Source organism: Cyprinodon tularosa, unplaced genomic scaffold, assembly GCF_016077235.1.
Source record: "Cyprinodon tularosa strain WSP-4 unplaced genomic scaffold, ASM1607723v1 ctg77, whole genome shotgun sequence".
In the NCBI taxonomy this organism is placed as follows: domain Eukaryota; kingdom Metazoa; phylum Chordata; class Actinopteri; order Cyprinodontiformes; family Cyprinodontidae; genus Cyprinodon; species Cyprinodon tularosa.
In genome coordinates this window covers 1,097,501-1,109,544 of record NW_024039529.1, presented here as the reverse complement: position 1 = coordinate 1,109,544, position 12,044 = coordinate 1,097,501, and the positions used below count along the sequence as shown (strand labels likewise).

At 37.5% G+C, this 12,044-nt stretch overlaps 1 protein-coding gene across 1 annotated transcript in view; it reads right to left on the bottom strand.

Annotated features, from left to right (window-relative positions):
* The window catches only part of kcnq1.1 (potassium voltage-gated channel, KQT-like subfamily, member 1.1), a 73,457-nt gene that overhangs the window by 1,684 nt on the left and 59,729 nt on the right, over positions 1-12,044 (bottom strand). Inside the window, exons 12-16 of the mRNA XM_038270586.1 lie at positions 11,160-11,289; positions 5,779-5,854; positions 3,359-3,453; positions 3,075-3,121; positions 2,904-2,965 (exon numbers count right to left, since the gene is read on the bottom strand). Coding sequence (XP_038126514.1) covers positions 2,904-2,965; positions 3,075-3,121; positions 3,359-3,453; positions 5,779-5,854; positions 11,160-11,289 — 410 coding nt within the window. The remainder of the gene's footprint in view (positions 1-2,903; positions 2,966-3,074; positions 3,122-3,358; positions 3,454-5,778; positions 5,855-11,159; positions 11,290-12,044) is intronic.

Genomic DNA, 12,044 nt, shown 5'->3' with positions numbered 1-12,044 from the left:
TGCTCAAGACTGCAGAACCCAAAACACTAACATAAGCGCTGCCTGGATTGATTACATGAAATCTTACTACTCAACACCGCATACTTGGATCATTGAATGCTTTGAGCTATACAACATCAACAGGACTCTAAGAACCTTTATTACAAACTCAATGAGGTTGTGGCAAGATACTTGCTCAAGTCTCCATCAAATGTGGAATATATCAAGGAGATGCGCTGTCCCCACTGCTGTTCTGCATAGGTCTGAACCCCCTCAGCCAAATTATCAACAAGACTGGCTACGGGTACCGACTCAGGAACAGGGCTACCATCAGTCAACTCCTCTACATGGATAACATCAAGCTGTATGCTAAAAATGAGCGAGACATTGACTCACTGATCAATACCACCTGGATCTTCAGCAAAGACATTGGGATGTCGTTCGGACTGAGGAAGTGTGGTCGGATGGTAACCAAGAGAGGGAAGGTAGTTCACACAGAGGGGGTCTCACTCCCAGAAGGAAAAATAGCAGACAATGAAGACAGCTAAAAGTACCTTGTAATCCCACAAGCAAATGGCAACCTCAAAGAGGTAACAAGGAAAGTGGCTATGGCCAAATACCTCCAACGAATAAGAGTAAGGCAGGTCCTAAGGAGCCAGCTCAATGGCAAGAATAAGTCTCGGGCAATAAATAGCTACGCTCTACCAGTAATAAGATAACCTGCAGGAATAATAAGCTGGCCAAAGGAGGAGGAACAGGCCACAGGCGTTAAGACACGAAAGCTCCTAACCATGCACGGAGGGTACCACCCCAAATCCAGTACCCTGAGACTGTACGCCAGCTGTAAGGAACGAGGCAGAGGACTAATGAGCGTAAGAGCCAATATCCAGGATAAAACATTCAAGATCCATAAGTACATCAAGGACAAGGCTCCAACAGACGACATCCTCACTGAATGTCTCAAACAATGGGGAACAGAAGATAAGGTGCCAGAGATTCCGTCATGGGAGGATAGGCCTCAACACGGGATGTACCACTAGAACATAATTGAAGTGGCAGATATCAGAAAATCTTACCAATGTCTAGACAAAGCCAGACTGAAGGACAGCACAGAGGCACTCATCATGCCTGCACAGGAGCAGGCCCAAAGCACCAGAGCAAAAGAGGCCCAGATCTACCACACCAGACAAAGCCGCAGGTGCAGACTGTGCAAAGAGGCCCCTGAGACAATCCAGCACATAACTGCAGGGTGTAAGATATTGGCAGGGAAAGCTTACATGGAGCGCCATAATCAAGTGGCTGGAATAGTATACAGGAACATCAGTGCTGAGTATGGGCTGGAAACCCCAAGGTCAAAGAGGGGAAATGCCTCCAAAGGTGGTTGAGAATGATTAAGCCAAGATCCTATGGGACTTCCAAATACAGACGGATTGAATGGTCATGGCAAACCAACCAGACATTGTGGTGGTGGACAAGAAGCAGAGGAAAGCCATTGTGGTTAACATAGCAATACCATATGACAGCAACATTAGGGAAAAATAACAAGAAACCAGAGAAATACCAGGGGCTCAGAGATGAGCTGGAGAGAACCTGGAAGGTCAAGGCATCAGTGGTATCCGTGGTCATTGGGGCACTCAGGGCAGTGACCCCCAAACTTGAAGAGTGGTCACAGCAGATCCCTGGAAATTCATCAGACACCTCGGTCTAGAAGAGTGCAGTTCTAGAAACAACAAAGATACTGCGCAGAACCCTCAAACTCCCAGACCTCTGGTAGAGGACCAGAGCTTAGAGGAAAAAAAGGGGGGAAGACTGCCCCCGATGGGTGCGGAAGAGTTTATATATATATATATAAACTGTACATATATGTATATATATTTATACACATATATGTACATACTGTATATACACACATATATATGCATATATATGTATATATATGTGGGGCGACAGTGGTGTTGGATGTAGGAGTTTGCCCTGAAATCAAAGGATTGACGGTTCAAGCCCCGGCTCTGACTTTCAGTGTCGTTGTGTCCTTGGGCAAGACACTTAACCTGCATTGTCTACTGATGGTGGTCAGAGGGCCCGGTGGCGCCAGTGTACGGCAGCCGCGCTTCTGTCAGTGAGCCCCAGGGCAGCTGTGGCTACAATGTAGCTTGCCACCATCAGTGTGTGAGTGTGTGCGTAAATGGGTGAATGAATGTAGTGTAAAGCGCTTTGGTCAAGTCTCCTGACTTGAAAAAAGGCGCTATATAAGTACATGCCATTTACCATTTACCATATATAAACATGTATACTGTATACATACATATATATGTATATACAAACATATATACTGTACACATATGTGTGTGTTACTTCATAGTAAAATGTAAAAATGTGTAAAGTGTGTAAAAATGTTTAAAGTTTGGTTCCTGCACTGCTGCTTCTTGCTTCATTTCTCCCTTTTCACCTACATTCATTCATACCAGTATATCAGTCAATAAAAACAATTTCTTTATGGAAGTCAAACTCCTGTGGTATTTTCTGGCAGTATCGACAGACTATTTGAAAAGCATGCTGGACCTGTACTTATCCACTCGCTACTGATTCTCTGTTATATGGCTGAATGCTGACTATATTCTGCGGTACAGTTCATGCCACACGTCAGAGCAGTAACCAGAATTTTTTGAACACTTACAACAGTATTAATTTAAATTGCTATTTTAACTAATATTGGCTTCGAAATTTTTTTCACTTGGCCTGTAACCGTTGATAATGTCAATATGCTGTTAACATTCTCCTTAATGGATATTTCCCAGCTGTTCTTTCATAGAAGCTTAAAACCTGTGAATATGAGTTTTTTTTTCTTTTAACAAATAAAAGGAAAATCAAAAATGAAAATGCAATTTTAATGAAGAGTGTTCATGTCTAATGATAGTTCCCACCTTGTCCTCCATTCTGTTGAGCCTGGATCCAATAGAGTTGTTTCCTTTATCTCTGGCTCGGTCTTTAGAGGTTGACATTAGACAGTGACATTTCAAATAGACCATTAGGTGCAGTGTTTGCTTTACAGTTTATCTCATCCATTTCAAGGTAGAACTGGAGTGATTTATTACCTGAACCCGTCTGGAACAAAGTCATCTTCCCTAAAGACTGATCTAGCCTGAGAGAAACAAAAGAGGGCCCAGGTCAGAAGAATATTTATAGATTCCTTGTGGTTCATCTGTCATATTTCCTCTTTTCTGATCTGCAAAACATGTTGACAGAGGAATAGGGAACCTTTCTCAATATACTTGCAAATTATATAAATTATAAGCACTTTCATATAAGCCCTTTACTGTACTCCTGGGTGCTAATGTATTAAACATCTTTTAAATCATATTGTACTGCAAGAGTATACCTTCTCTGTAGCTCCTTGATTCGAACCATGAGGTTGAGGTGACCCTGAGAATACTGCTCAATTACATCTCGAACATCATATGGCTTACGGGCTTGCTAAAAAAAAAAAAAAGATAATTAGTTCATTAATATTTAAGTGAGACTTAAGACCTTTGTTCTGCAGACATATCTAATTTTTCTAAAGAATGAAAGCAATGCAAAGTTTTTTTAATCTTCTTTGTGCTATTGTTACTTCTAAATATCTGCTGCTGAGACTGGTGCACATTTGCTTCATTGGGGATATCCACAACCAACACACCAAAGCTTAATTCTGTACACAGCAATTTCAATCAGTTTTCCTTTAATTGGCCAATATGGAGAAACCCCTATAGGAGTTTGCTGCTTATGAGTTTTTGTCATAAGACAAATGCAAGTCAACTAATAGTGGGTGTGGGTGACCTGTAAGGATGTTCTTTAGATCCTGGATAAGGTTAATAAATATACATCTGTAACTGAGGTTTAAATATGCTGAAATTACATGTTTGCAGGTGTGGCGGCAAGGCACTGGAAAACTACCGTATGTAAAATAACAATTAATGAAGTCTTGTTTAGTTCAACTCTCATATGAGTAATTTCAAAAACTACCTGCGCTTTCAATTACTAATGCTTTATACAGAGGTAATTTTCAGTTTTAAAGTATATATGCTAGGTACTGCTTCACTGCTTTGTGTGGTAAAATAAAAATTTAAAAAAGCAAAAACCTATGATATAATGTAATACTGTCTAAAAATGTGCCACTGGTATTTCATAAAATATTTTAATGATAGAGTTTGAGTTAATTTGCTGGCCTTGTATCTACATACAGAAGCTGGTTAAGGAGGTGGACATTGGTGTTCAGCACAAGTCAAAGGGATGGACCATTTATTACATTTATTTATTATATTTATATATTATATATTTATATTTATTACTTAGTTAGAAACCAAAAAACTACACACTAACCCTTCCCGAGCAATATCTATAACAAAAAAAATTATCTGCCTTTGTTCTAGTCTATCCCTAAGTAATCTATATTAATAATATATCTCCAAACCAGTTTTGACAAAAGTCATTTGAACATTTTCTTAAAAGTGGCCTAGTCACATTACATGTCATACACACATATGCATATATATAAATATACACACATACATAATATATATATAAATATACACACATACATAAAATATATATATATATATATATATATATATATATATATATATATATATATATATATATATATATATATATATATATATATATATTAATCTGCAAATAAACCAATATACGCCACCTGATAGTGTTTACTTTGTCATTTTTGAGTAGCAAAAATCTTTTTCCACCTAGCCGCTGACAAAAACATCGGTGTATGTTGTCATCTGCTGGCAAAAGATACTAAATTATGCATCAATAACCTTGACAGCTTCAGAGCTTTAGCTGCAGCTTCAGTAAAGACCAATGTTCTTTCATTATATTCTGAATACTACTCATTTCTGACCCATCTCGGCATCCAATATCTTTACACACTTTTGCACACTTCATAATTGACTTTTCCTCTTTTTTTCATACTGCCACTGGGGAAATGCTAAGTTGCCTGACTCTATTCCTTTATTTTTTGTCATTGTGTATATGTGCAACTCTATTACGTGCATGTGCAATGTTTTATTTTCTTTCAATTCACAAAATGCTTAAGTTTCCTCACAAAAAGACCCCAAAATTTTAAACATATTCAATAAAACAAATATAATAAGCTCCTAAGGTGCCATAATTTAATTGGAAAGTCTTTGTATGTGACCAAAGTAAGCTACTGTCAAAAAAATTCAGACTCACAGCACGGCTAGGCCCCTTCAGCAACACCAAAGCTTAATGTATTTACTTTCTTACATCTTTTTATATTTATTAAAAGTGATCACATTTAGATGCAGGTCAGGGGTTTAGTTAGTAATCCACAAGCTTACCTCACTCTTATTTTATTTATTATTTTTCATTTTGTATTATTTTTTGTTACTGATTGCTTTAGGCATTCATTAAAAAACTCTGTATAACTTTCAGGGCCATGTAGACAATCTACTTTCTATATAACAGCATAAAGCAACATACCTCAGTTTGAGCCCTTAGGTCTCTATGTTTTCATGTAAACGTCTGTATTAGTTGAAAAGCTTAATGTCTTCTTTAATATTTATGTTTTCTTCATGTCTATCCTCTCTATTGAAGGGCTTTGTCATGTTTATTAGAATAAAGAGAACAGGGTTAACATTTACCTACTGGCTTAATAGAGGGTTGGCTGTGGCAAAAACTACTTTTATCCTTCTACTTTGTTCAATCGTGATAGAAAAAAAGTTTTCAATTTAATAGCTAAAAAAAAGCATAATAAAGTAATTGAAAAAAATGTGCTCTTACCTGAAAATTTCTTTTGGCCACAAAGTAACGCATTTTCTGTATCACACGGATGGCTTTTCGATGCGACTCTGTCAAACTGTGACAAAAAGGTTTTCTTTTTTAAGAGGTTTTGCTTCTTAGTTCGTATATCACAAACTTTCTCAGTAGATGCATCACACTAATATTTCCTGCAAAGAACATGAAATTAAACCATGGCCTTCTGTGCCTTTCTTAGATATTTGTTTCAGTGTAATAGGTATCAGGAAAAAGCCCAAAGAAAATATGAACCAAAATATGAAGCATGCTCTTCTTGCCTGTGCAGTCTACATCAAAGCTTCTACCTCATTACCTAGCTTCCTTTTAGCGTTACCAAGGTGATGAACAGTAAGAACAAAGGTGGGTGAAAAATAGGAAAAAGCCCATAGTGATTGTAAGGCAGTTAGCCGGCATTATTAGGTTTCAGGATTTTTTTTTAACTTATTCTTATAGAGGTTCATTACTGTGAAAAAGCAGGGAATATGAATGTCTGGTGGGAAGGCAGCGAGTCATGTTTGCTGTGGAACAAAGTCTGTAAGAGTCTCATTGTGGACCTCTCAAAGGCTGATTTTTCTGATCTGGCTATCATAACAAGTGGTCAAATTAACACAATGAAATGTCAATTATTTGATCTCTGGGCTATTATAGAAATCATTTCAATAATAAAAGGAAAATGGTTTAGTGATATAACCAAAGCCCAGACAGTGCATCACGTTTTCTATTAATTTCATCGGCAGATATTGAAATGCTCTCAAAATGAAGTTTGAATAGTTGAGACGTTTATAATATTAATGAATGTTGCTATATGAAAGTATTAAAAGAAAATTAAGGACATCATGATCGTCATCATCAGGAACTTTTATTATTATTATGTAAAATGGATCTGATAAGCTTGCAGAGTTAATTTTAACAGAAGGCAAGCTAAAATGCTGAAATCTTGTGATTAAATTGTAAAATAAAAGAGTAACAGTTTTTGTATCTGTTGTTTAATGTTTGACCATGGACATGTTTTTGTATTGTCATTATATAGTCTGTAATTACAGTCTAATCAAATTTAGTCAGAAGTGTTTATCCCACATTATTATTTCTGTGGAATAAACACATATTTCTGCTTTTTCAGATGGTATTTAGTCAGTTAAACTTGGAGGACTTTCAAAATAAGATTAATTCTATTTAGAATTCAATCATTTACATCCTTACAATCAGTTTTTTCATCCTCAGTAAGTGAGGCAGCATTGGCAGTAACTAAAGAACATGAACTGTGTTAGTATTGGATTTTGATACAGTTAAGTTTTCATAGTTATGAAAATTAAAATCTTCATCCAAGCCTTCACTTTGTATGTTACATCCAATTCAGTCGGGATTTAGGGCTCATTGTTATACTTAAACAGCTCTGGTGAAAGTCACTGATGATATCCCTCATGGCCACAGAAAACTGACTTGTATCTGTACTTGTCCTTTTAGTTCTCAGTGTTGCATTTCATACAATCAATATCATATAATCAAAATCATACAATTACAATATTATTTTAGAAGCTTTTTAGTCAGGCACTCCATCTGGATGCCATTGAATTGGCCTCTGGTAATAAGTTGGTGTTATTTTTGATCATTAATTGTTATTTATACCCCATATTAAAACAGGTTTATGTAATTTTATTCTTTTATTTCTGAAATACTGCAAGATTACAAATATTTTGTCCAGGGGTGATGCAAAGAAACTAGTGCATTCATTTGCCACTTCAAGGCTGAACTTGTCATGGTTTTATCTGAGTTTTCATTGGTCTAATTTCCATTCTTGTGTTCTAGGTATTTTTGATTGTATTTGAGTTCTTTGATATTTCTTGTTTGACCTCTTGTGTCAGTCTCCTTTTCCCTAGCTCCCTTCTTGCCTCCACCAAGCTCCATCCTTTACCAGAGATCTGATGTTCCCTATGTTTCGAACAGAGCACTTCAATCTCAATCTGCAGGTTTACTAGTGGTTCCTAGAAGAGACACCGAGTCTACTTTTAAGACTAGAGTTAAAACTTTTGTTTTAACATAAAGCTTATAGTTGAAGTGACTTAGGTTATCCTGAACTGTCTATATTTTTATGCTGCTATAGGCTTAGACTCCTTGAGGACATAGAGGCGACTTTTCCCCACTCTACTTCTATTCTCTAATGTTGCATTATATGTTAGTTCAACTTCTAGCCATATACCCTCACTGCTTTTTTTCATCATAGCAGCTACATCTGGCCTGGTGCTCTGTTTAGCCATAACACCATCCAGGGGATGCAAGTTCCACAAAATCAATGACTCGATGCGATCAGCTGAGTACCCATAAACTGCAAAGTCTCAGTATGACTTAATGATTATCTCTGTAAACTTATCTGATATGATGTGTTGTTATTAGTGCTGCGCCGATACTGATACCAGTATCGGGCAGGGCCCCGATCCAGCACTAAAATGGGGGTATCGGTAAAGGCGAATACCAACAAATACCGATACCATTTTGAGAGCCAAAAGTTTATTCAACTATTGTCACCCATTCCAGATAGGCAATAAAAAGTTCTGCTGGATTCACTTTGTATTAGTTTCGCAAAGGTAGGCAACAGCTTGACAAAGCCATGATGGCAATTATTTTACATCCAAATAGTATGCAGTTCTTCATATATAAACACACATCAATTTCAAACAGATGGTATCAGTATGGTATCGGTACTGGCCAATACTGCACACCCAGGTATTGGGAATCGGTATCCGAGCCGAAAAATGGCATCAGCAAAACACTAGTTGTTATAAGGCACTTTAAAAGTAAGATAACAGAAGTGAATTAAGAGGCAACATGGAGTTATGTTCATAAAAAGTGAGGCAGTATATAAAGTATTACAATATAAACTCAGCAAAAAAACAATGCTTAATATATTTAGATTTGCATGTTGTATTGTAAGCTTACTTTTAGACTAAAAAAGAAGAATTCTACATCAAAGCTGAAACATCTCAAAATTGGAACTTTAACTTAAATGAATTGAAAACCATGCTGCCAAAAAACATTTACAAGTTCCTGACAGAGAGATATCTAGATGTTTTAGAAATGACTTTTTGTACCTAATCTTCCAGTGATATTTAATGGTGGAAGAAACATTGGGTTACTGTAGCATTAAAATTCTTTCATGTAAGGTATGGCAGAAATACTTTTCTACATAAAAATATATCCTTCTATCATCTGAACATCTGTGGAGCTTTAAATAAATACAACATACATAAGAGACATGCCTGAAACACTAAAAGAAAAAAAGACCAATATCTGCATTTTCTTTTCTGCCTCATGGGTACTTTTTAAAACAACAAAAAAATATTCTTATCTTTGCCCAAAAACAAAAGAAAAAATGTTTATTGCAGAAACTCTCAGCAGCCCAGTAATCTTTAATTTCAAAATCATATTGTACTGTAATATTGGCAGTAAGAACTGAAATTGATGTTTGGATCATTGCATTTCAAGAATCCTAGATGTCTGTAAAACCCTTAACTTAACATTTCCTCCATTTATATAATTAAACAATAGACATTTTGGAACGTATTCTCAAATCAACTTTGGAACTATAAAGAAACTTAAAAAGATTTATTTTGCACTGTGGTCTTTTGCCATGATTACCCCAATTAGTTGTGTGCCTCACAATGATTCCATTTAACATGGGATTTGATGGGGTTTTGTTCTGTGAAAACAGCTGGTTATGTACACTATATTGCCAAAAGTATTTGCTCACCTGCCTTGACTCACATATGAGCTTAAGTGACATCCCGTTCCTAATCCATAGGGTTCAATATGACGTCGGTCCACCCTTTGCAGCTAGAACAGCTTCAACTCTTCTGGGAAGGCTGTCCACAAGGTTTAGGAGTGTGTTTATGGGAATTTTTGACCATTCTTCCAGAAGCGCATTTGTGAGGTCGCACACTGATGTTGGACGAGAAGGCCTGGCTCTCAGTCTCCGCTCTAATTCATCCCAAAGGTGTTCTATCGGGTTGAGGTCAGGACTCTGTGCAGGCCAGTCAAGTTCATCCACACCAGACTCTGTCATCCATGTCTTTATGGACCTTGCTTTGTGCACTGGTGCACAGTCATGTTGGAAGAGGAAGGGGCCAGCTCCAAACTGTTCCCACAAAGTTGGGAGCATGGAATTGTCCAAAATGTCTTGGTATGCTGAAGCATTCAGAGTTCCTTTCACTGGAACTAAGGGGCCAAGCCCAGCTCCTGAAAAACAACCTCACACCATAATCCCCCCTCCACCAAACTTTACACTTGGCACAATGCAGTCAGACAAGTACCGTTCTCCTGGCAACCGCCAAACCCAGACCCGTCCATCAGATTGCCAGATGGAGAAGCGCGATTCGTCACTCCAGAGAACGCATCTCCACTGCTCTAGAGTCCAGTGGCGGCGTGCTTTACACCACCGCATCCGACGCTTTGCATTGCACTTGGTGATGTATGGCTTGGATGCAGCTGCTCGACCATGGAAACCCATTCCATGAAGCTCTCTGCGCACTGTTCTTGAGCTAATCTGAAGGCCACATGAAGTTTGGAGGTCTGTAGTGATTGACTCTGCAGAAAGTTGGCGACCTCTTCGCACTATGCGCGTCAGCATCCGCTGACCCCGCTCCGTCAGTTTACGTGGCCTACCACTTCGTGGCTGAGTTGCTGTCGTTCCCAAACACTTCCATTTTCTTATAATACAGCTGACAGTTGACTGTGGAATATTTAGGAGCGAGGAAATTTCACGACTGGATTTGTTGCACAGGTGGCATCCTATCACAGTTCCACGCTGGAATTCACTGAGCTCCTGAGAGCGACCCATTCTTTCACAAATGTTTGTAAAAACAGTCTGCATGCCTAGGTGCTTGAATTTATACACCTGTGGCCATGGAAGTGATTGGAACACCTGATTCCAATAATTTGGATGGGTGAGCAAATACTTTTGGCAATATAGTGTATTTCAGGAGACCAACAGAGCACAGAGTTATCTTGCCAGCAAAACTGCTGTGTGCAATTCTCACTCTGCATCATTGCACTGGTGTTTAGAAAGTGAATCCCATGTGTCATAACTGAACACTTATTTTTTTACTTACTGTGCACCTATACTATATTGCGATTACTTAGGACTCAGTCCCTTCTATCTGTCACTAGCTGTGTAAGTGCTTCAGAAAACACTAGGGATCCTCTGTAGTATAGAATCATGAACCCTCTGGGGTTTGCATTTTACTAAGGTTAATTGAAAACAGACAAAAAAATAAATAAATACAAGCAGACCATCTCGTGTCTGCTGTTTAAGATTCACTCCCACATAAACCCTCTAAAGTAAGAAGATTGCAGAAGAGTGATGGCAAACTCACTGTGCTACTGTGCTAGCTGGAGCCAGTTCACTTTCTCGCTCTGATTCCAGCTCTAGGTCGTCAGCAAAGCTGCAGTTTCTTGGGAGTTGGAAGGAGGACTGGGTATCTATAAGGCTGGGGCCTTTTTTCACTGCAAGATTACACAAAAACAAATGAAACTAAAAACATGATTTATGCAAAATATCCTGCACTCACATTTTTTTATTATTTTTTATTAAGTTACATGTAGGTTTTTCTGTAAATATTTTATTCAAAATTTTGGAAAAGCAGAGCTTTGAATGTTGCACCACTTGAAATTAAAATAACATGTGATTTCATTTGCAAAAAGAAGTTACTTGAAAACATGAAAAAAATAAATGCTTAAGGAAATATAGAATGTATAGAAATTCTTAATTGGTATGAAAAAGTTCTGTTCATTGTCAAAAAATTATAGAGCTCTGATTAGCATTTTCCCAAAATTGTGATTAAGAAAAGCTCAAATTCAAAAAGTGATATCCACAGAGGTGCAACTGTGTCCTTTGTTTGTTTCATAATCCAATTGCTCTAATGTATATCTATCTTGTCTTTCAATGCCATGCAAAGATTCACAGCTTTAGAAAATAATAAATCAGTTTAATAAAGCCTTTATTGGGGTGGAAAGATCTCAGTGACATACAGCGTTTCAATCAAGGGAATCTTCATCATAAATTTAAAATTAAAATTGAAAGCAAAAACAGATCTCCAGTTTTGTCAACAGATTGGACATGTTCGTTATATATATGGCAGAGGTGCGGAATTTAAACAACTTCTTGTAAAATTTCCTCGAAAAGGCGTAATGTTAACATCACTTGATCGTGATTCTGACAAATATGCTCTTAACTAGACTGTCCAACTGCACTGACACTG